The sequence below is a fragment of the Ranitomeya variabilis genome, chromosome 3, assembly GCF_051348905.1.
Source record: "Ranitomeya variabilis isolate aRanVar5 chromosome 3, aRanVar5.hap1, whole genome shotgun sequence".
Taxonomy (NCBI): Eukaryota; Metazoa; Chordata; class Amphibia; order Anura; family Dendrobatidae; genus Ranitomeya; species Ranitomeya variabilis.
The window spans coordinates 318,585,033-318,609,585 of NC_135234.1; the positions used below are offsets into that span (position 1 = coordinate 318,585,033).

The 24,553-nt window shown below is 46.5% G+C and overlaps 2 protein-coding genes across 16 annotated transcripts in view; one reads left to right on the forward strand and one right to left on the reverse strand.

Moving 5' to 3' along the window:
* Window positions 1-709: 709 nt before the first annotated feature.
* On the forward strand, window positions 710-17,744 carry KDF1 (keratinocyte differentiation factor 1). 14 transcript variants are annotated; one of them, XM_077295699.1, is made up of 6 exons: window positions 1,034-1,132; window positions 3,940-4,093; window positions 4,516-5,445; window positions 9,167-9,244; window positions 13,171-13,219; window positions 16,905-17,744. In XM_077295699.1, the coding sequence occupies exons 2-5, from the start codon at window positions 4,069-4,071 to the stop codon at window positions 13,206-13,208; spliced, it is 1,071 nt and encodes a 356-aa protein (XP_077151814.1). In that variant the 5' UTR covers window positions 1,034-1,132; window positions 3,940-4,068; the 3' UTR covers window positions 13,209-13,219; window positions 16,905-17,744. The 14 variants fall into 14 exon arrangements, with proteins under 14 accessions (XP_077151816.1, XP_077151811.1, XP_077151818.1 ...); XM_077295692.1 differs by having other exon boundaries at window positions 1,046-1,186; window positions 13,173-13,219; XM_077295701.1 differs by lacking the exons at window positions 1,034-1,132; window positions 3,940-4,093 and adding an exon at window positions 710-836 and having other exon boundaries at window positions 13,173-13,219.
* A 246-nt stretch (window positions 17,745-17,990) lies between these two features.
* The window catches only part of NUDC (nuclear distribution C, dynein complex regulator), a 108,584-nt gene continuing 102,021 nt past the window's right edge, over window positions 17,991-24,553 (reverse strand). For both annotated transcript variants that reach the window (XM_077295705.1, XM_077295706.1), the window contains one exon: window positions 17,991-18,261. In XM_077295705.1, the coding sequence (XP_077151820.1) occupies window positions 18,210-18,261 (52 nt within the window). In that variant the 3' untranslated portion in view covers window positions 17,991-18,209. The remainder of the gene's footprint in view (window positions 18,262-24,553) is intronic.

A 24,553-nucleotide genomic window follows, 5' to 3' on the forward strand; every position in this document is an offset into this window, starting at 1 on the left:
AAAGGCATTGCAAGACACAACCGAGTAGTGAAAGGCAAGAGTGAGCGAGGCTCAGGAGCTCAGGGAGGGATGGTTCAGTGAAGATGCAGCTTCCTTGGTGATGTCAAAGTCATTGTCCCAGAATCACTTTACTCACAGCAATGTCGCTGGAGCAGCTGAGATCCTGAAGATGTAGAGATGCTGAGATCCTGGGGTGCTGGGATCCTGGCTATGCTGAGATCATGGGGTGCTGGGATCCTGGGAATGCTAAGATCCTGCGGGTGCTGGGATCCTGGTTATGCTGGGATCCTGGGGGTGCTGAGATCCTGCGGGTGCTGGGATCCTGGGGGTGCTGGGATCCTGGGAATGCTGAGATCCTGCGGGTGCTAGGATCCTGCGCGGGTGCTAGGATCCTGCGCGGGTGCTGGGATCCTGCAGTGATCACTGACTTGGTGTGATGATCTCACTTCAAAGCCATTGGTGTAGTCTTGATAATGACTTGCAGGTTAGCGTCTCCTTGAGGCCTCTTTCCTATTTCTGCATGACCATGCACATAGCATCTCCTCTCATTCCCCATCTTCCTTCGCTGAACATCTGCTGCTCTGCAGCTCTCTATTAGCAACATGTGACATCATCGCCCGAATAGAAGGAGGGGGGTGATGATGTGACGATGCAGCGAGGCACTAGAGGTCGTGCTGCCACGGTTAAGAAGTACTCCACTCTCCCCCCATACAGGTGTTGCCAGCAGCCATTTTTCCGGAGACAACGCTAGTTACTTGCGTCCTGAAGCTCTTCACAAGACTTATTACATTCTAGTGACTACATAATTGTGTACGACTAAAAGCAGCATGACGAGGGTGAGCATTTCCAGAGTCTCTGGTGATGCACTACACGCTGTGATTCGCATCCATACGCGCGACAGACCAGTCACGTCAGTCTATTTCTAGGCTGCAGATACCGGTACGTCACCGGTAGGTGGCGTACGAGCCCGGAGAAAGCATAATGTAAGCGAGCAGGTAAGGGGCGTGGCTGAAGGGTTCACCTGGTCGACTCGACAGGTAGGGGCGGTGGTGCCGGAAACGGAAGCTGGCGGCTGCGGGGAACCCGGAAAAATCCGGAACCGACCCTCTTACTCTTTGTCAAGTTAATCAATGTAAGTAGTAATAGGAGTGAGGAGAGGACGACGGGACAGAGCAGCGCAGACGGGGTAAGTGCGCGCTACAGTGGGACGGAGGGAGGGGAGAGAGAGGAGCGCACAGCGAGCAAGAGGGACGGGGAGAGAGGAGCGCACCATAGCCTGAGCAAGAGGGACGGGGAGAGAGGAGCGCACAGCGAGCAAGAGGGACGGGGAGAGAGGAGCGCACCACAGCCTGAGCAAGAGGGACGGGGAGAGAGAAGCGCACCACAGCCTGAGCAAGAGGGACGGGGAGAGAGGAGCGCACCACAGCCTGAGCAAGAGGGACGGGGAGAGAGGAGCGCACCACAGCCTGAGCAAGAGGGACGGGGAGAGAGGAGCGCACCACAGCCTGAGCAAGAGGGACGGGGAGAGAGGAGCGCATCACAGCCTGAGCAAGAGGGACGGGGAGAGAGGAGCGCACAGCGATCAAGAGGGACGGGGAGAGAGGAGCGCACAGCGATCAAGAGGGACGGGGAGAGAGGAGCGCACAGCGATCAAGAGGGACGGGGAGAGAGGAGCGCACAGCGATCAAGAGGGACGGGGAGAGAGGAGCGCACAGCGAGCAAGAGGGACGGGGAGAGAGGAGCGCACCACAGCCTGAGCAAGAGGGACGGGGAGAGAGGAGCGCACCACAGCCTGAGCAAGAGGGACGGGGAGAGAGGAGCGCATCACAGCCTGAGCAAGAGGGACGGGGAGAGAGGAGCGCACCACAGCCTGAGCAAGAGGGACGGGGAGAGGAGCGCACCACAGCCTGAGCAAGAGGGACGGGGAGAGAGGAGCGCATCACAGCCTGAGCAAGAGGGACGGGGAGAGGAGCGCATCACAGCCTGAGCAAGAGGGACGGGGAGAGAGGAGCGCATCACAGCCTGAGCAAGAGGGACGGGGAGAGAGGAGCGCACCACAGCCTGAGCAAGAGGGACGGGGAGAGAGGAGCGCACCACAGCCTGAGCAAGAGGGACGGGGAGAGAGGAGCGCACCACAGCCTGAGCAAGAGGGACGGGGAGAGAGGAGCGCACCACAGCCTGAGCAAGAGGGACGGGGAGAGAGGAGCGCACCACAGCCTGAGCAAGAGGGACGGGGAGAGAGGAGCGCACAGTGAGCAAGAGGGACGGGGAGAGAGGAGCGCACAGTGAGCAAGAGGGACGGGGAGAGAGGAGCGCACCACAGCCTGAGCAAGAGGGACGGGGAGAGAGGAGCGCACCACAGCCTGAGCAAGAGGGACGGGGAGAGAGGAGCGCACCACAGCCTGAGCAAGAGGGACGGGGAGAGAGGAGCGCACCACAGCCTGAGCAAGAGGGACGGGGAGAGAGGAGCGCACCACAGCCTGAGCAAGAGGGACGGGGAGAGAGGAGCGCACCACAGCCTGAGCAAGAGGGACGGGGAGAGAGGAGCGCACCACAGCCTGAGCAAGAGGGACGGGGAGAGAGGAGCGCACCTGAGCCAGAGGGACGGGGAGAGAGGAGCGCACCACAGCCTGAGCAAGAGGGACGGGGAGAGAGGAGCGCACCACAGCCTGAGCAAGAGGGACGGGGAGAGAGGAGCGCACCACAGCCTGAGCAAGAGGGACGGGTAGAGAGGAGCGCACCACAGCCTGAGCAAGAGGGACGGGTAGAGAGGAGCGCACCACAGCCTGAGCAAGAGGGACGGGTAGAGAGGAGCGCACCTCAGCCTGAGCAAGAGGGACGGGGAGAGAGGAGCGCACCACAGCCTGAGCAAGAGGGACGGGGAGAGAGGAGCGCACCACAGCCTGAGCAAGAGGGACGGGGAGAGAGGAGCGCACCACAGCCTGAGCAAGAGGGACGGGGAGAGAGGAGCGCACCACAGCCTGAGCAAGAGGGACGGGTAGAGAGGAGCGCACCACAGCCTGAGCAAGAGGGACGGAGAGAGAGGAGAGCACCACAGCCTGAGAAAGGGGGATGGGGGAGAGGAGCGCACCACAGCCTGAGCAAGAGGGACGGGGTAGAGCGGAGCGCACCGCAGCGGGACGGGGTAGAGCGGAGCGCACCGCAGCGGGACGGGGTAGAGCGGAGCGCACCGCAGCGGGACGGGGTAGAGCGGAGCGCACCGCAGCGGGACGGGGTAGAGCGGAGCGCACCGCAGCGGGACGGGGTAGAGCGGAGCGCACCGCAGCGGGACGGGGTAGAGCGGAGCGCACCGCACCCTGAGAAAGAGGGACGGGGGAGAGAGGAGCGCATCACAGCGGGACAGGGGAGCGCACAGCGAGCAAGAGGGACGGGGAGAGGAGCGGAGAGTGAGCAAGAAGGACAGGGGAGAGAGGAGCGCACCTCAGCCAGAGCAAGAGGGATGGGGGGAGGAGCACACGGTGAGCAAGAGGGAGAGGGGAGCGCACGGCGAGCTAGAGGGACGGGGAGAGGAGCTCACAGTGAGCTACAGGAATGGGGGAGAGAGGAGCGCATGGCGAGGGATGGGACACTGCCAGATGAGACTGTACTATGGCATTGTCACTCGAGAATAGAGAGTGGACGCTGGAGTCGGCCACAGTTACCGAGACGTTTTCCTGAGCAAGCAGGTCGGGACCCGTGGAAGTCCCTGCAATAGTCTGTTGAGTGTGTGGGACACCAGAGACCATAGGCAGTCTGTAAGAGCCTGGGCACATTCTGGAGCAGTACGCAGGGAATGGGCCCAGGGCTCACAGGGCATTTGTCAGCTGTGGTATTGGAATATTTATACTCTTGTACAGATATTGCCCTTCCTGTAAAAGTTTTTCCTCTTTGAGGTTTCCTTCATTTTACCAACCTGCAGTTTTATACTTCATGTCTTAGTAGGACAGCTGAGGTTGATGTGCTTGTGGTGCTCTTGGGGTATATGTGAGGTGCACGGCAGGCAGCGATGGGGAGCACGGAACTTCAAATGGATGCCACAAGCCATTTTATGGAGAAACTAGGAGCAAGATGGTGCAAATAGGGTCTTATCCGAGTGAGTAAATAAATAAGGTCATGCTAACCTGGTATGGTTGTGATCACATGTAGAGGCATAGAAACACAGCTGCTGCAGATTCAGTCTTACTCCATTTTCATACAAAGCCTTGTTGGTAGCCCCTAAGATAAGTTTCCACCAATGCCTGCCAATGCCAGTTGCCTCTCTGCGCCAGTCTGCACCACTCTGTACAATTGAAACTGACACTCTCCTCTCATACAAGACTAGTCCATGTTGTATTTTTTTTTGTCTTTATTCATGGGCTTCCGTTGATCTGTGTGCCGTCCATTGTGCCAACAAACCTAAATTACTCTCTCCTAAACCGGGCATATGGGGAATTGTCTTTTGTCTGCCATGTGAAAATGTAAGATTGAAAGCTTGAGAATGTACAACTGATTGATTTGTATTTTGTTTTTCCTTAGGACTTATTCATGAAGCAATGCCCCGACCCCATCCTGTGACTGTTCCTCCTGGTCGGGTATCCCACCCAGCTCCTCCTCCTATACATGAGACATCGGGTCATCCAAATTCCCGGCGTAGAAGTCCTCCGGAAGACATAACTCTTATATCGGGGTCCGCTGAGACCCCACCAGAGGAGCCACCATGCTGTCCCACTCTCTACCGGGCATGGGCAACTTCCAAAGCTGTACTGTGCTATGTGGTGTCTTGCAGTTGTTGCCCAGAGAAAGACCCTGACATATATCTTCCTTGCCCTGTAGAGAACTCATCTGGTCCCCCTGTGAATGGGCATCCTGCAAGTAGCCCCCGTCCTCGTGTTACTGTTAGAGACAAGAAAACGGCCCTTGGCAATAGTTTTAGTTACCCAGATCTTAAATTAATGGGTGTGCCTGTGTATAATAGGCCGACTGGTGCCACTGATATAGAACCCATTAAAGAGCCCCCCGCTCCACTGCAACCACTTGTGTCCCGCAGTTCTACCAAGGACTACTACTCCTCATTGCGGGACTCCGATCCAGAGTTGCCTAGGTTGAGTGGTTCTATGTCCAGTGCGGAGATTGATGAACTTATCTGGCACAAGCTAACAGAATTGTTTAGCCTCCATCAGATTGATGAACTGGCAAGATGCACCTCTGAGACGGTTTTCCTGGAAAAGAGCAGCAAAATTACAGAATTAATCAGCAGCCTGACACAGGACTACCAACTGGAAGAGCAAGATGCCGAGTGTCGGCTAGTGCGGGGTATTATACGCATTAGCACCCGTAAGGCACGAAAACGTGGACGCGGTGGTGACAAAGGAGGCAATGGGCAACAGCATAACGGCCAGAATGGTGTCAAAACCCCAGACAGTGGCAATGAAAGCATGCAGGAGTCTGCACTGACCAGCCAGGATGGTGCGGATAATTGGGAAATGGGTGGGATGTGTCTTAAGTGTGAAATGAATGGAAACGTTTGTCTCATTCCATTTATTCTTTCATCTGCATATATTCTGCTAAAATAGGAACTGACCCCACAAAGATAAAATGTTCCTTTTTTTTTTTTTTTTAAGAAAAGAAACATGCTATGAAAATACTTTATATGATAGCGCCCTCATCATTTATAGGAGAAATACTTCCCCCAAATGGTGTGCCGGAGGCTAAGGCTAGGTTCACATTGCGTTAGGGCAATCCATTTAGCGCATACGCTAGCGTATTGCGCTAACGCAATGTCCCAAAAGGGATCGCGTTTGGCGATCCCGCTAGCGCAGATGCCAGATCTGCGCTAGCGAGGAACGGACCTCGGAACGCTGCAAGCCACGTTCGAGGTCCGTTCGAAAATAACGGGACATCGCTAGCGTGTGCCGAAAATGGCATGCGTCAGCGATCCGTTAGCACATTGCGGTCAATGGGTGCGCTAACGGACCCGTTACATAGCGTTAATTGCGACAATTGCGCCATGTAACGGAGTCCGCTAGCAGACACCCATTAACGCAATGTGAACCTAGCCTTAAACATACTGCCTCCATATGCCATCTTGGGCATGTCTCTAATGTGCGCTGTAAGATCACCTTGAGTATGTACGCACAGCGTCCTATTCTGACGGGTGAGCCCATTGAGGAATATGCAGGAAATTCTGTAGATTTATTTTTTGTCCTAAAGCTTTTTTTTTTTTCTTTTTAAAACTCAACAATGAAAGAACTGAAAATGAATTTTCACACAATAACGCTCCATATGTCCAGGGTGTCTTTTGAGTCTTCCCATTAAAGGGCACCTATCACCCCGTTTTTTCCGTATGAGATAAAAATACTGTTAAATAGGGCCTGAGCTGTGCATTACAACAGTGTATTTTGTGGACCCCGATTCCCCACCTATGCTGCCAAAATACGTTACCAAAGTAGCCGTTTTCGCCTGTCTTAATCAGGCTGGTCTGGTCAAAAGGGCGTGGTGTCTTCCCCCAGATCTTGCTTAGGTTTCCGTTGGTGGCGTAGTGGTGTGCGCATGTCCAAGGTCCCGAATCCACTGCACAGGGGAGTGAAAAGAGCACGATGTGTGCTATTTCATTGGTGATCGGTGGGGGCGGCCATCTTCCTTTGGCCGCGCGTGCGCAGAAGCGGCGCTCTGCTGGCCGCGGCTTCAGGAAAATGGCCGCGGGATGGCGCGCGTGCGCAGATGGAGATCACGGCGGCCATTTTCCTGAAGCCGAGATGCGAATTCTGCTTCAGGAAAATGGCCGCCGCGATCTCCATCTGCGCACGCGCGCCATCCCGCGGCCATTTTCCTGAAGCCGCGGCCAGCAGAGCGCCGCTTCTGCGCACGCGCGGCCAAAGGAAGATGGCCGCCCCCACCGATCACCAATGAAATCGCACACATCGCGCTCTTTTCACTCCCCTGTGCAGTGGATTCGGGACCTTGGACATGCGCACACCACTACGCCACCAACGGAAAACTAAGCAAGATCTGGGGGAAGGCACCACGCCCTTTTGACCAGACCAGCCTGATTGACAGGCGAAAACGGCTACTTTGGTAACGTATTTTGGCAGCATAGGTGGGGAATCGGGGTCCACAAAATACACTGTTGTAATGCACAGCTCAGGCCCTATTTAACAGTATTTTTATCTCATACGGAAAAAACGGGGTGACAGGTGCCCTTTAACTTGTATTGTAAAGAGCGGTTTCAGAGAAGAAAACGCCAGAATGGTCAGATTACTATTTAACCTCATGGCGTCTTTGAATACCTGAAACAAATAACACCATTAACAATTCTGTTAACTTTATCAGGTGGGTTTCGGTGCAGACCCGCCAGAAAAAGCAGTCCTATATACATATCAATGAGATGGGTTTCTTCAAAAGGGTAATGCATTTATCAGCTAGTCCTAGAGTGATAGTTCTCACTTCCCCAACCACAAATCTGCAGGCAGAAGTAAATGGCCACGTCACTAGCCAGCTGTCCAGCCTAATCACATTGAAAATCTGGCATGGTTTTACTGTGGATGTGAATAAGTCTACGTTCACATTATCGTTCGGCGCCGCTGCGTCGGGCTCCGCAGCGTCGCCGCATGCGTCATGCTCCCCTATATTTAACATGGGGGCGCATGGACATGCGTTGTGCTGCGTTTTGCGACGCATGCGTTTTTTTGGCCGCAAGCGTTGGGCGCAGATAACGCAGCAAGTTGCATTTTTTTTGCGTCCAACTTTCGGCCAAAAAGGACGCATGCGTCGCAAAACGCAGCGTTTTAGCGTGCGTTTTGTTGCGTTTTTGTTTACGTTGTGCGTTGCGTCGCCGACGCTGCGGCGCACAACGCAAATGTGAACGTAGCCTTACCGTATGCTCGGTGTACTTCACTAGCTGCGTTATCTTCCTCAACTGCATGGTCAGGGAAGAAAATCCTATACAATTTAGGGACTGGGCACACTATGATTTAAAGAAAAAAAAAAACTGGCATGCCTTAAGACTATTTTGCAGCCATCTAGTGTGAGCGATGGTATTTTTTTTATATGTTGTTAATTACAACGCAACATTGGCAGTTGGCGACATTTCTGAAATGATACGTGGGTTAGCCTCCCTTGTTTTCGGGTAAAGGCAAAGTGATATTTCCCACATGTCGGCTTTACGTTAGCACCATTTGTAAAATATTATCTTATTTTGTTAGCATTTTAGAAGATTTAAAAGTGTAGCAGTAATTTTTCAAATTTTTTTTTTTTTTTTCAATCAAATTTACAAAACTTATTTTTTTAGGGATTTGTTCTGTTTTGAAGTGACTTTGGGGTCCTATATATTGGAACCCCCCAAATGTGATACCATTTTAGAACAGCATCTCTTAATGTATTGAAAATTGGTTTTGGGTACTTTATTATCCCTTCAGGTGCTTTTCAGGAATTAATGCAAAGTGGCATGACACGAATGAAAAAGTGTATTTTTACCACCTAAATGTCGCTAACGTCTGAATGTGTTACTATAGCCGGCAGACTCTAAGGCTGGGAATTGCCATGGCAAACATCAGGACCACACAATCATGCTCTCAGAGTGCCAATGGGGATAAAGAGGCAGCCCCCACTCTCTTAACCATTTAGATGCTGTAGTCACTATTGACAGCAGCATTGAAGAGGTTAAACAGATATGGACGGTGCCAACACTGATTGTGGCTGATGCAGAAAGTTGTCAGCTGTAGTGTTACAGCTGAAAGCTACAAGATTGTCACCTGTATGAGGATGCTATTCTCTCATATCTCAGGTCAGTAAAAAGACGTATTGGTGGTCTGAGGGGTTAAATATGAGCCACATATCCAGTTGAAGTAATGAAACTTTTCTGTTTGGCCATTGTTGAGGATCAGCAGCCATGGGTCTTGTGCATTTGTACGGCATACACAGCATAGGGATTAATGAATCAGGCACTTGTACAATACTAAAGTACTGCACAGGATCCAGTCCTGCAGTGTGGGAAGGGAAGGATATGTTTAATCACTCCAATTTGGTTAGTGGTGTAGGATTTCTGCGTGTAATAACGAGCTGGTCATTGCATCCTACAAAGTATTGGAGCATTATGGGGAAACATTGTCCGCCTTTACAGTTAATGCATATATTTTCATTTTCTTAACATTATACTTGATCTTTGTTCCACAATTGTTTCATCTTTTAGAATTTCTGGATGTAAAGATTTCACAAGAGACAACTGCAGATCTCATAGCAAGAAACATGAGGCGGTACAGTGCACCAGGTATATAAATGCTGTATATTTTGTATATTATAACCACGTACTTTGTTGTAATTGATAATGTTTCAAGATGGGGAAACCAAACCCCAAAAACTGAAGGCTTTGAGATGAGATCAGTGGTGAAGCAAGGGTTCCCAATTTCCGGTGTGTACATGTGCCACCATTGAAGAGTATGTGAGAATTGACTAGATTAATTTAGGACTTAAATAGTTTGTTATATACAGCATTTTCCTGACCTGAACTCAACAGCCTGCCATATGCCCATGAGGCTGTAGAGATCGGGTTCAGATACCCATAGTCGGTCCACATACGGCAGTTTGTAGATGGGCCGTGCGTATGACTGATAGGCAGCCGTTACTCAAGGCATGATAAACTATCACTACTAGGACAACCTCTTCTTGATGTAAATGTTTGGCCTCAATAAAATGGAAAATGTCCATACTCGCCTCCCTTGGCCTGGAAGTAATGCAATGCAATTGTGTGTTCCCTCACCCCGGAAACCTGTCAAATGCCCTGCACATTACACCGGAAGAATTGGTAAGTCCTCCGAGATTAACTTTCCGATTCTTCCGGTGTAATGTGCAGGGCATTTGACAGGTTTCCGGCGTGACAGAACGCACAATTGTATTGCATTACCTCCAGGCCATAGAACGTAATGGAGTATGACGGCACATGCTCAATACTGATTTCATGCTATGCCCACAGTAGGGCAAAGCATACCGCGTATAGTTACCGCACATGCCCAATCTGTGATATTCACAGAAAATATGTACAGCAAGCTGGGGAGGGGGGGGGGGGGGGGGGTTAGGAGATGGACAATAAGCCCCATCCATCAGACCGAGCAGATTTACACACCACAGGAGGAATATAAACGGTATTTATGGATCACTAGATTGTGGCCCAATTCTAACGCATCGGGTATTCTAAAATATGTATGTATGTACGTCGCGCTTCGCACAGCCGGCCACGCAGTATATAACACAGCCGGCCACGCAGTATATAACACAGCCGGCCACGCAGTATATAACACAGCCGGCCACGCAGTATATAACACAGCCGGCCACGTAGTATATAACACAGCCGGCCACGCAGTATATAACACAGCCGGCCACGCAGTATATAACACAGCCGGCCACGCAGTATATAACACAGCCGGCCACGTAGTATATAACACAGCCGGCCACGCAGTATATAACACAGCCGGCCACGCAGTTTATAGCAGTGTGGGCACCATATCCCTGTAAAAAAAAAAAAAAGTTATATACTCACCCTCCGGCGTCCAACTAAGCTGTCCCGATGCGATGCTGCCACCAGCTTCCGTCCCCAGTGATGCATGGCGAAATTACCCAGATGACTTGGCGAGACCACTAAATCATCTGGGTAATTTCGCAATGCATCACTGGGAACGGAAGCTGGTGGCAGCATTGGTGGACGTCGGAAGGTGAGAATAACAAAATATTTTTAATTTTTTTTTTTTTTAATGTTTAACATTATCTCTTTTTACTATTGATGCTGCATAGGCAGCATCAATTTGTAAAAAGTTGGTCCGGGATGGGGCGACACACTGGCGCTGACTGGAAGGGGAGTAGGGAGGGGCCAATTCGCGGCCGGACTAAGCTCGTCACTGATTGTCAATCAGTGACGCGGGATTTCCGTGACAGACAGACAAACAGACGGAAGTACCCCTTAGACGATTATATAGATAGGTGGGGAGTTGAGGGGTATCAAAAGTACTGGTATAATGCATAGGTGACACTAAATTGAATATTTTTACCTGGTAGCCCAAAAAAGTGGTGACAGATTCCCTTTAATATTATATATACAATCATCTGATCGGTTCACTTATTTATTCTTAATGCACTTTTTTTGAGCCTGTGTTTTCAGCAATTCAACTGACCATATTTATATACCAATTTTAGGAGTACCGTATATACTCGAGTATAAGCCGACACCCCTAATTTTGCCACAAAAAAACTGGGAAAACTTAATGACTCGAGTATAAGCCTAGGGTGGAAAATGCAGCAGCTACCGGTAAATGTCAAAAATAAAAATAGGTACCAATAAAAGTAAAATTAATTGAGACATCAGTAGGTTAAGTGTTTTTGAATATCCATATTGAATCAGGAGCCCCATAAGATGCTCCATAAAGTTTGATGGGCCCCATAAGATGCTCCATATTAAAATATGCCCCATATAATGCTGCACAAGTGCGGATTATGGCCACGTAAGATGCTCCGTAAAGATATTTGCCCCATATAATGCTGCGCAAACATTGATTATGGCCCCATAAGATGCTCCACACAGATATTTGCCCCATATAAAGCTGCACAAACATTGATTATGGCCCCATATGCTGTTGCTGCGATAAAAAAAAAAAATCATACTCTCCTCTCGTCGCTCAGGTCCCCGGCACTTACTATGCTCACCTGCTCCCCGTTCCGCCGCTGCGTCTTCCTCGTCCTCTGCATTGACTGTTCAGGGAGAGGGCGGCACGCACATTAATCGCGTCATTGCACCCGCTGACCTGAGCGTCAGTGCAGAGGACGGGGAAGACGCAGCGGTGGCCGTCGGTGGAACTGGGAACAGGTGAATATCGCGCACTGCCCCCATACTCGCCTGCTCCTGGCGCTGTGCAGTCCCTGGTTCCCCGGCAGCTTCTTCTTGTATTGAGCGGTCACATGGTACTGCTCATTACAGTAATGAATATGTGGCTCCACCCCTATGGGAGTGGAGTGGGGTCCATATTCATTACTGTAATGAGTGGTACCATGTGACCGCTCACTACAGGAAGAAGCTGACGGGGAACCAGGGACTGCGCCAGGGGCAGGTGAGTATGATTACACAGCTGCTGCCCCACCTCCCCTGCCGACCCCTGGGAATGACTCGAGTATAAGCAGAGAGGGGCAATTTCAGCCTAAAAAAATGGGCTGAAATTCTCGGCTCATACTCGAGTATATACGGTATATCTCCTAGAGATTTTTGAGTGCTGCTAAAGTCCATAGCCAATTATTCATTTGCCCATTTGCTATTTTTTTATGAAATACCCCTTTTGTTTAAAAATTTTTGGGTAAATCATTTTGTAATTAAATTGTGAAATAAAATAATTGAACTTCTAATTTTTGTTCATGTTTATGCCTCTTTATCCCTTTTAATGGATTGGGATGTTGTGTTTATGATTTATGTATGAGGTTACACTATACATTATTAGGATTTTGTGATATAGCGCTTTCCTTTAAAGCATCAACATAATGCTTGTAATTTCTAAGACACAACCAAATATCTAAAATATCTCACATAAAATGAGCACACTTAGGCTACTTTCACACTAGCGTTAACTGCAATACGTCGCAAATGCGTCGTTTTGCCGAAAATACGCATCCAGCAAAAGTTCTTGCTGGATACGTTTTTTCATCATAGACTAACATTAGCGACGCATTTGCGACGCATTGCAAAACGTCGCGTCCGTTTTGCGACGCTTGGGCGTGTGTTAGCGGACCGTCGGGAAAAAAAAACGTTACATGTAACGTTTTTTGCTCCCGACGGTCCGCTTTTTCCGACCGCTCATGCGCGGCCGGAACTCCGCCCCCACCTCCCCGCACCTCACAATGGGGCAGCGGATGCGTGGGAAAAATGCATCCGCTGCCCCCGTTGTGCGGCGGAGACCACGCTAGCGTCGGGAACGTCGGCCCGACGCACAGCGACGGGTTGTTCCCGACGCTAGTGTGAAAGTAGCCTTACTCTATAAAGGAGTTGTGCTACCTGACCCCGTAGCGCATTGGAATCCCTGGAAATGACCACCGTGTAGTTGGTAGTGACTGCTGTTATCTTTTCCAGAATAATCTGCTTAGCAAGTATCTGTAATTCTGTGTGCATGTATTAGTTAAAATCAAATTGTGAACTGTTTTTTTTTTTTTTCTATCCTCCATGAGAGATAACCAGGCATGTGCCCCGTGTACGTTCATTTTGATGATCTAAAAGGTGATCTAAAGTGTTGTGCGAACACATCTGTCACATGGTGGTTGGGTGGCACAGTTTTCTAAGGCACTGGGTGACTGTCATATAATGGTTTATTTTTTTTTACATTCAGTAAGGAGTTCTGTTGTGTGAAGTGTTAAAGCGTACCTCCAGTTTCACAATAAAATGATTATAGTGCAGGACCCTGCAGTATAATTGTTCTAAATCTCTGTATTAGCGATTTTAGCTGATGAGCTGCATGCTACAGTAAACTAAGCAGTGGCCAGCTTGTCACTTGTAGCTGCCATTTTCAGTGCGAGAGCTGTAAAGTCCTATGATGCTCACTGCCGCTCTGAAGATTCTGTGCTAGCAGCAGGATGCTGCTTAATTTACTGTAGCCAGCAGCACACACTTGGGTGGTCTGTGATTTGGATTGCCCGATATTGCTAATAGTCATTCAAGTTGTGTCCTGCACTATATTCTACTTCTTGTAAAACTGGAGATAGGCTTGGGTAGTATATAATTGGTAGCCAGCCTATAGCATTAGCAGCCTTAACGTAATATATTTTGGGGGGGGCAAGCTAAAATGGTTAGAAAAATGTAATTTAAATGACAAAGGTAATGTCTGATTTCAGACCACCATTCATTAATCCACCCCCCCCCCCAAAAAAAAAAAGGGAGAGGAAGTTACAAGTTGTCTTCTCAAGTTGTACATAAAGTGTCATGCTTTTCCAGCACTGGCAACACCACTGGCTTGTCTAGTATTGCAGCCAGAGATGCGTTGTAGGAGCCTAGTTGAGCAGGACAATTAGGTTATGTTTAGAAGTGGCAGTTATGATATATTGTAGAAAGTTCCACTACTATTCCATATAGTATATATTGAAAGCAGCTGTAAAAGCTATGCATATTGCTCCACGCCACCATTTTCTGCTGTGTATTTGAAAAACGGTTATGTTACATCTGCAGAAATCGTTGGGTATGAATTAAAAAAATATATATACAAATCCACTTGAAGTCTCATAGATAAGCTTGCGAGCAGAGGCCTCTTGGAATACAACGGGTGGAATAAGTATTGAACAATTTTCAAAGTAAATATATTCCTAAAGGTGTTACTGACATCAAATTCTCATCAGATGATGTTAACCCCATCCAGTCCACAGAGGCAAAGAAACCATAGATGTCCATAAATTAGGTTGTGTAATAATGAGAAATGACACCGGAAAAAAGTATTGAACAGGCTTGCTGAAACTTAATACTTGTACAACAGCTATTGTTGGTGAGGAAAGCTTAAGAGATGCCTCATGTATAGACACTAGTCCCATGCATTGCACCTTTACCATGGGGTCCCACTAGTGTATCACATCCGATGCGAGATGCTAATGACACTCAGCTCCAGCTCTGCAGTCCGATCCTCTTGATGCGAGAATCGAATAAAAGCTGCGGAGATGGAGAAATTAATTTTGTACTGCACTCAGGTGATATTCGAGAGCAGTGTGATGTTTCGGATGCACCCATAGACTTATATGGGTGCATGTGATCCAACTTCAGCATGAAATTGCAGCATGTTGCATCCACTAGGTCATGTACCACCTAGACACGTGTGGGCTTTCTCAATGCAAGTGTGCGACGAAGCTGCACACGTCTTGTCAGAATGTGGCAGTATGCAAACTGCATATTTACGGTCACACAACCACCCACTCTCCGCACTGGAGGATCCTCAGCGCGTGTGGGCTGTGAGAATTCATAAGTCCTTGTACACTAAGGCCAGACAACCCCTTTAAGATTGGTGATGTGCACGCCAGTCGCTGGAGTATAATGTGCCAAAGGTCCTTAACAGCCACACAATGCTTAATGAATTTGGTGCTTCTTCTGTGCCGTCCGCAGACCAGAGCAGAATTTCTGGCATAAAAACCACCAGTACTTTAGCTGAAATTGATTGATGAGCGGGTGTAACTCCAACCACTTTGGCGGACCTGCTTCAAACTGGTGGGACACAAATTTTACAACATTTCAAAGCGTTTCTTGGCAGAATTCTGCTTTGATGAATGTCCTTCTAAAGGTACCTTCACACTAGGCGACTTTACAACGATAGCGATCCGTGACGTTGCAGCGTCCTGGCTAGCGATATCGTTGTGTTTGACACGCAGCAGCGATCAGGATCCTGCTGTGATATCGCTGGTCGTTGCTGAAAGTTCTGAACTTTATTTGGTCGTCAGATCGGCGTGTATCGTCGTGTTTGACAGCAAAAGCAACGATGCCAGCGATGTTTTACAATGGTAACCAGGGTAAATATCGGGTTACTAAGCGCAGGGCCGCGCTTAGTAGCCCGATATTTACCCTGGTTACCATTGTAAAAGTAAAAAAAAAAAAAACATGACATACTCGCCCTCTGATGTCTGTCACGTCCCCCGGCGTCCGCGCTGCTGCTCAGAGCTTCCTGCACTGAGTGTGTTAGTGCCGGCCGGAAAGCAAAGCACAGCAGTGACGTCACCGCTGTGCCCTGCTACTGCTGGCGCTCACACAGTGCAGGGAAGCGGACGCCGGGGGACGCGAATGTAAGTATGTAGTGTTTGTTTTTTTACATTTACACTGGTAACCAGGGTAAACATCGGGTTACTAAGCGCAGCCCTGCGCTTAGCAACCCGATGTTTACCCTGGTTACCCGGGGACTTCGGCATCGTTGGTCGCTGGAGAGCTGTCTGTGTGACAGCTCTCCAGCGACGCTGCAGCGATCGGCATCATCGTCGATATCGCTGCAGCGTCGCTTAGTGTGAAGGTACCTTAAGAACAGTTTATGGCTGACTCCTTATCAGAGGCAGGATTACAATGACAGGTTACACAGCTGTAGTCTAGTCTATTGCGCTTATAGATTTGAATTTCTTGAAATGGGAAGTATAAGACTAAAGTAGCCCATGTCCACAGTACTAATTGTAATATTTACAATATTTAATAATTGTGAAAAAAATGTAACACAAATACGGATTTAAATGGGTAACTTTCCGATGAGACATTCCCTTAACTGTTGCTAATGCTTGCATTTGATCACTGTAGTTCTGTAGAAATTACCCCCTACAGGCGGCACATTTTGGTGGGCAGAGGGTGATCCGTTAATATCTGTGCTAGCTTAGTTCTCACTAGAAATCCATTTCCTTTTGCACAACACTTGAATATATCGTTACAGGAGATAAATCTTGGGTGTGTAGAATTCCATGCTTACTGGCTTATCTGGGCCAAGCATCTCTGGAATCTTTAGTAGGGCCTGGGCCATATGGGTATTTGTATGATGGAGCACTTGTCACATACTGTACAGGCCTGAACATATTACAGTGGAGGTAGTAATACTACCTGGGCATTGTGTACCTAGGATTATGTATGCAAATTTCAGTAAGGCGAGTCAGAATATTTGTATTATGAGATGCCATGCAAGTGACCCAATACTTGCATAAAAAACATTAGTGTTAACCTTAAGCTGTCATTATGGTTAGGCAGAGTCATTCTTTAAAGGTTAGGTAATAAGCACTCCCCCTACCAATGTATTGAAACTACTAGCTGCGCTTTAGTTGGTAATGAACTAGGCATATATCCTGCTAAAGCAGATCTGTTCGTTTTTCACCTTCTGAGTGTATTCACATCTACGACTTGTATGTTCTTAAGCTAAAGCTTTCACTGCTGTAGATTTTTTTGACTTTGTAATACAATTCTTTTTCAGGAACTACCTTCCAGAAAGATGATTCCCTTCCAGACACAGAAACAGACTCTTCAGGTACCCCTCTACTGAAGGTTTACTGTTGACAGAAGAACAATTCCTAGATCATCACCTGGAAGCGTCAAGGCCTTTTTGTGGCTAGACCAAGTTATATCCATATGTCACCCATGCTATTTTCTCAAGTTGAAATCCTTATAGGAACTATTTAGGTTCTTTCCAACAATGGCTTTGGTCAAGTCTGTGCTATGTAATGTAAATGGTGTAACTACTCATTTAATGCTTTGCTTTCCATTTCTGAAATGTTACATGAAAGCAGCATAGTGTCGAGCTGTGAGTTATCTACATATGTATATAATTGTATAATATGTGTAATTAGAAGATGCTGTTGCATAAGACGTCAGGTTAGACTTGCATGTATTCATCTACATGTCTGTCAGGAAAATGTTAGTTCAACTATTTGACTTTTTAAAATCCCCAAGTTAGTTATTCACAACCTTCTAACACTGTTAAGTTAGCTTATCCCTTACTATCACAGTTGCCAAGGGTTGGATTCATAGTGTGGCCTAATTTAGTAATTACTGTAGCTTCTTTTCTCAATTTTAGTCCTTGATGAAAAACATTGCTTTAAAAAGGAAAAAAAACATGGCTGCTTTTTCCTCTAACAGCAGCATTTATGATATTTCCCAAATTCCTGATCCAATGAGTTGCTTTGGGGACTGGAATAGAGAAATCCGGCTGCATAGTACTCTACAAAAGGTTGAGGGGAAGTTTAGGGTTTGTATGGTAATTTGTGTCAATATGTAAATGTAGCTATGAATTACAATAAAACGTCATTGTCATGTACTCAGTCTGGTGCCTCATTCACACATGGGTATTTTGTATCTGTAAACTAAAACAGGAAGGGAAGATGTGTGCCTTCTGTTTAGGTTTCACTCCAGGTTCTGGCTTCCACAATACTGACCAAAGTGCAAAACACATGTACTACATGCATGATGTTCCCAGCTTTTATAGAATTTCCTTCTTGGGTAAGACTAGACATAAACATTGTGGCTATTCACAGACCGGACCAAAAAACTAAACTAAAATGAGTTCTGATATACATAGTCTTTATTTAACTCTCAGCATGCCTCTCTTCATGTTCAAGCATTGGACCTCTCACTTTACTGGCACCGTAGAAACACTTAGTCGCCCGTATGTGGAGCACATTGGTTCCTGATGAAATGTTGTAGAGGCATCAGGTACACGGATCGCTGCTGTTGGTTTGCTTGCACACAGACCTCCAAAGTGATAAGACCTTCTGTATGAGGATTAACTAAACTTGGCTTTAGAGAAATCCATTTCTGGATGCTGTTCCATGAACCTTAGGGGAGACAAGAAAATCATGAACTGTAGTGGGTGGTTAACGTCCTATTGATTAAATGTCATAACTAGAATATTCTTAGCCAGCTGGAAGAGACTTACTCAGATAACATTGATAACATATTGCTACGCTCCATAAATTAATCCGACAGCCATGAGGACAGTTAGATTTATTTTTAATAGTTCCATTCATGTAGCAATTTTGAGGGGCAAGTTTTTTTTTCTTTAAAGTAGCACTTTTAGGGGTTCACTTGTATTCTTTTCTTTCAATATGTGTTATAATATATTCTGTTAGGGTATGTGTCCACATTCAGGATTGCATCAGGATTTGGTCAGGATTTTACATCAGTATTTGTAAGCCAAAACCAGGCGTGGGTGATAAATGCAGAAGTGGTGCGTATGTTTCTATTATACTTTTCCTCTAATTGTTCCACTCCTGGTTTTGGCTTACAAATACTGATGAAAAATCCTGACCAAATCCTGATGCAATCCTGAACGTGGACACATACCCTTAAGGTACCTTCACACGAAACTACGCTGCAGCGATAGCGACAACGATGCCGATCGCTGCAGCGTCGCTGTTTGATCGCTGGAGAGCTGTCACACAGACCGCTCTCCAGCGACCAACGATGCCGAGGTCCCCGGGTAACCAGGGTAAACATCGGGTTACTAAGCGCAGGGCCGCGCTTAGTAACCCGATGTTTACCCTGGTTACCAGCGTAAAATGTAAAAAAACCAAACAGTACATACTTACATTCGCGTCCCCCGGCGTCCGCTTCCTGCACTGACTGACTGAGCGCCGGCAGTTAGCAGGGCACAGCGGTGACGTCACCGCTGTGCTGTGCTTTCACTTTCACTTTGCGGCGCTCAGTCAGTGTGGGAAGCAGACGGCGGGGGATGCGAATGTAAGTATGTACTGTTTGTTTTTTTTTACATTTTACACTGGTAACCAGGGTAAACATCGGGTTACTAAGCGCGGCCCTGCGCTTAGTAACCTGATGTTTACCCTGGTTACCAGTGTAAAATATCGCTGGTATCGTTGCTTTTGCTGTCAAACACAACGATACACGGCGATCGGACGACCAAATAAAGTTCTGAACTTTATTCAGCGACATCACAGCAGGATCCTGATCGCTGCTGTGTGTCAAACTAAACGATATCGCTAGCCAGGACGCTGCAACGTCACGGATCGCTAGCGATATCGTTACAAAGTCGTTTCGTGTGAAGGTACCTTTAGAGTATATCAAGGTAAGAAACTGTCCTTGGCATAGGGAGACTCTCAAACAGGCAAATACTTGTTTAACCTTTTTGAGCACCTAATACACATTAAACTGCTCAGCCAACAGTCTAATGGACAGATGATAGTTGACATAGTTAAAGATCCTTTTGTTTTCTCAGATATGCTACCACCACAGATGTCTAGCAGCAGCGCTCTTAAACACTGGCACACTCAGAGTGAGCACTCCAGGGTATGGGATAGACAATAGATTAAGACTGGCCAGCAGCTAAGGTGTATGGGAAGGGAGAAGGCTTTAAAGACCAAGCCTCGGGCCACATTCAGTCTGTATTCCGATCCTGGTTTTGGCTTACAATCAGAGGAAAATAATAGAAACAGGTCACCACTTCTGGTTTTGGATTACACATACTAATGTAAAATACTGAATGTGGCCTAGAAGGACCTTAATGACTGGCTGTTTTCCTGGCTTGGCAGTATGACGTTTCATTTTATTCCGGGAAAAAAAATTGTTTTTGTGGCGGGGTCATGTTTAATTCACCATATTTTTGGGTCTATAAGACACTTATTAGGCATCATTTTTCTTTCTTATTGTACAAGATGAAGATTCCTATGATTGAGGAGTATGTTAACACCACATTCTTCCCAATCACAGGAAACTGCTCTCTCCTCCTGCCCCACGCTGATCAGTCTCAGGGCAGGAGCGTAAGACCAGCAGATCTCTAAATTTGCACAGATGTTGCAGGTCCTAGCTAGTGGAACTTTTCAGGTCATGTGATTAGTTACCGTACATGCCTAGAATGGGGTAATGTATTTTGATGTAGCTAAGCAGTGTGCATGTACTATACACGTGCGGCAAGCACGTAAAGCTATATAGAGGTATAATACACATGCTGCAATGAAACACTAAATACATCTGTTAGCTCCAAATTCTACCCTACTGCATTAAAGGTAATCTTTCTGATGCAAATGAGCTGTTCAGGGCTATGGGTAGGGCACTAATCTGCATGAGAATCTGGCTCCAGAGCTTACTTTATCCCCCAAAGAGTGGTTTGCATGTTATTGACCAGGCCAATTTTTACAATTCTGACCCCTGTACCTTTGAGGTTATAACTCTGGAATGCTTCAATGGATCCTGGTGTTTCTGACATTGTTTTCTCGTGACATATTGTACCCAAAAGTGACACTATTCTAAAAACTGCACCCCTCAAGGTGCGCAAAACCACATTCAAGAAGTTTATTAACCCTTCGGTGCTTCACAGGAACTTTTGAAATGTTTAAATTTTTTTTTAATTTTTTCACAATTACTTCAGATCAATTTTTTTTTTTTATTTTCCCAAGGTTAACAGGAAAAATTGGACCCCAAACATTATTGTGCAATTTGTCCTGAGTACGCTGATACCCCATATGTGGGGGTAAACCACTGTTTGGGCGCATGGCTGAGCGAGGAAGGGAAGGAGCTCCATTTGACTTTTTCAACACAAAATTGGCTGGAATTGAAATCTGATGCCATGTCACGCTTGGAGAGCCCCTGATGTGCCTAAACAGTGAAAAAACCCCACAAGTGATCCCATTATGGAAACTAGACCACTTAAGGAACTTCTCTAGATGTGTGGTGAGCACTTTAAACCCCCAAGTGCTTCACAGAAATTTATAAAGTAGAGCCGTGAAAATAAAAAATCCTTTTTTTTCCCTCAAATGATTTTTTTAGCCTGCAATTTTTTATTTTCTCAAGGGTAACAGGAGAAATTGGACCCCAAAATTTATTGTGCAATTTATGCTGGGAACTTAAGATGTGTGGTGAGAACTTTAAACCCCCAGGTGTTTCACCAAGTTTATAATGCCCGGATGTGAAAATAAAAAAATATTTTTTATCTACAAACATGATCTTTTAGTCACCAATTTTTTATTTTCCCAAGGATAACAGGAGAAATTGGACCCAAAAGTTCAGAAGGGAAGGAGCGCCATTTGACTTTTTCAACACAGAATTGAGATCAGACGCCATATCGCGTTTGGAGATCCTCTGATGTGCCTAAACAGTGGAAACCCCCCAATTCTAACTCCAACATACCCCTAACCCTAGTTCCAACCGTAATCCTAACTTTACCCCTAACCCTAATGAGAAAATGGAAATAAATACATTTTTTTAATTTTATTATTTTTCCCTAAGGGGGTGATAAAAATCCGATATTAAATAGTACATCAAACCCCTTTTCGATTGGCTGCTGTCAAACACTAAAAGACGCTTTTTATTGCAAAAAAAATAGTTTTTGTATCACCACATTTTGAGAGCTATAATTTTTCCATATCTTGGCCCACAGAGTCATGCGAGGTCTTGTTTTTTTGCAGGACGAGTTGACATGTTTATTGGTACCATTTTTTCGGGCACATGACATTTTTTTGATCGCTTTTTATTCCAATTTTTGTGAGGCAGAACAAAGAACAAGAGACTTATTTTATTTATTTTTTTTTTTTTTGGGGGGGGGCGTTTAAAACTGCTTTATCATACGCAGAATGGTTTATTCTTCGGGTCAGTACGATTATAGCGATGCCTCATTTATATCATTTTATTAATGTTTTGGCACTTTCATACAATAAAAACTTTTATATAAAAAATAATTATTTTTGCATCGCTTTATTCTGACAGCTATAACTTTTTATTTTTCCGGTGATGGAGCTGTATGGGGGCTTGTTTTTTGCGGGACAAGATGATGTTTTCAGCGGTACCACTTTTATTTACATCACTTTTTTTGATCGCGTGTTATTCCACTTTTTGTTCAGCGGTATGATGATAAAGCGTTGTTTTTTGCTTTTTTTATGGTGTTCACTAAAGGGGTTAACTAGTGGGACAGTTTTATAGGGCGGGTCGTTATGGACGCAGGGATACCAAATGTGTACTTTTATTGTTGAGATTTTTTCACTCAAATATTTATTTATTGATAGAATAAATATTTACTTTTATTATAATTTTTTTACAATTTAAAACAAATGTCTTAACCCCTTCATGACCCAGCCTATTTTGACCATAATGACTTGGCCATTTTTTGCAATTCTGACCAGTGTCCTTTTATCAGGAACGCTTCAACGGATCCTAGCGGTTCTGAGATTGTTTTTTCGTGACATATTGGGCTTCACATGTTAGTGGTAAATTTAGGTCGATAATTTTTGAGTTTGTGAAAAAAAATGGAAATTTGGCTAAAATGTTGAAAATTTCGCAATTTTCAAATTTTGAATTTTAATTTTGTTAAACCAAAGAGTTATGTGACACAAAATAGTTAACCCCTTTCTGACCTCGGACGGGATAGTACATCCGAGGTCAGATCCCCTGCTTTGATACAGGGCTCCGCGGTGAGCCCGCATCAAAGCTGGGACTTGTCAGCTGTTTTGAACAGCTGACATGTGCCCGCAATAGCGGCGGGTAAAATCGCGATTCACCCGCCGCTGTTAACTAGTTAAATGCCACTGTCAAACGCAGACAGCGGCATTTAACCAGCGCTTCAGGCCGGGCGGCCGGAAATGAGCGCATCGCCGACCCCCGTCACATGATCGGAGGTCGGCGCTGCTTCTGGTTACTGATCCCCGGCAGCTGTGAGCGCCATCCTGTGGTCGGCGCTCATAGAACACCTGCATTTCTGCTACATAGCAGCGAACATCAGATCGCTGCTATGTAGCAGAGCCGATCGTGTTGTGCCAGCTTCTAGGCTATTGAAGCATGGCAAAAGTAAAAAAAAAAAAAAAAAAAAAAAAAAGTGAAAAAACAAAAAAAAAAAAAAAGTCCACAGCTCCTCCAAAACGCTAGTGTGAAACTAGCCTTATTCTGGCAGTTTTTTTATTTTTCTCCAGTTTCACACTAGCGTTTTGGAGGAGCTGTGGACTTCCTCCGTGAAGCCCCGCCCTCGGCCGCACCTCCGCCTACTTCTGCATGCGACCGGCGTACCTATCTTTAACATTAGGTACGCAGGTCGTGCGGCTGTATGCGGATGCCTCCGCATGCATCGTTTTGACGATGCGGAGAAAAAAAAAGAAAATGCTACCAGCTGCGTCCTACGCTGGTCGCCGCATCGTCAAAACGACGCATGCGGAAGCATCCGCATACAGCCGCACGACCTGCGTACCTAATGTTAAAGATAGGTACACAGGCTGTATGCAGAAGTAGGCGGAGCTAGCGGCGGAGGTGCGGCCGAGGGCAGGGCTTCACGGAGGAAGTCCGCAGCTCCTCAAAACGCTAATGTGAAACCGGCCTAAGGCCATGCAAAAACAATTTTTTTTACTCTATAACATTGTCTGTATTGTAAAAGTGAACAACTTTATTGAAAAATAGAGGAAAACAAATACAGTACAAGGAATCCATACAAGGTTAAAGACCAGACAAAAGGAAAAATGGGTATACATTTATTTGTGTACCGTACCATTAGAACTGGTATCATTCACCTTTGATTACTGCACCTTTTTATTTATATACACTGCTCAAAAATTAAAGGGAACACTAAAATCCCACATCCTAGATATCACTGAATGAAATATTCCAGTTGTAAATCTTTATTCATTACATGGTGGAATGTGTTGAAAACCGTAAAACTTAAAAATGATCAATGTAAATCACATCTAATATCCCATGGAGGTCTGGAGTTGGAATGATGCTCAAAATCAAAGTGGAAAATCAAATTGCAGGCTGATCCAACTTCAGTGGAAATGCTTCAAGACAAGGAAATGATGCTCATTAGTGTGTGTGGCCTCCAAGTGCCTGTATGACCTCCCTACAATGCCTGGGCATGCTCCTGATGAGCCGGCGGATGGTCTCCTGTGGGATCTCCTCCCAGACCTGGACTAAAGCATCGCCCAACTCCTGGACAGTCTGTGGTGCAACGTGACGTTGGTGGATGGAGCGAGACATGATGTGTCAAATGTGTTCAATCGGATTCAGGTCTGGGGAACTGGCAGGCCAGTCCATAGATTCAATGCCTTCATCTTGCAGGAACTGCTGACACTCCAGCCACATGAGGTCTGGCATTGTCCTGCATTAGGAGGAACCCAGGGCCAACTGCACCAGCATATGGTC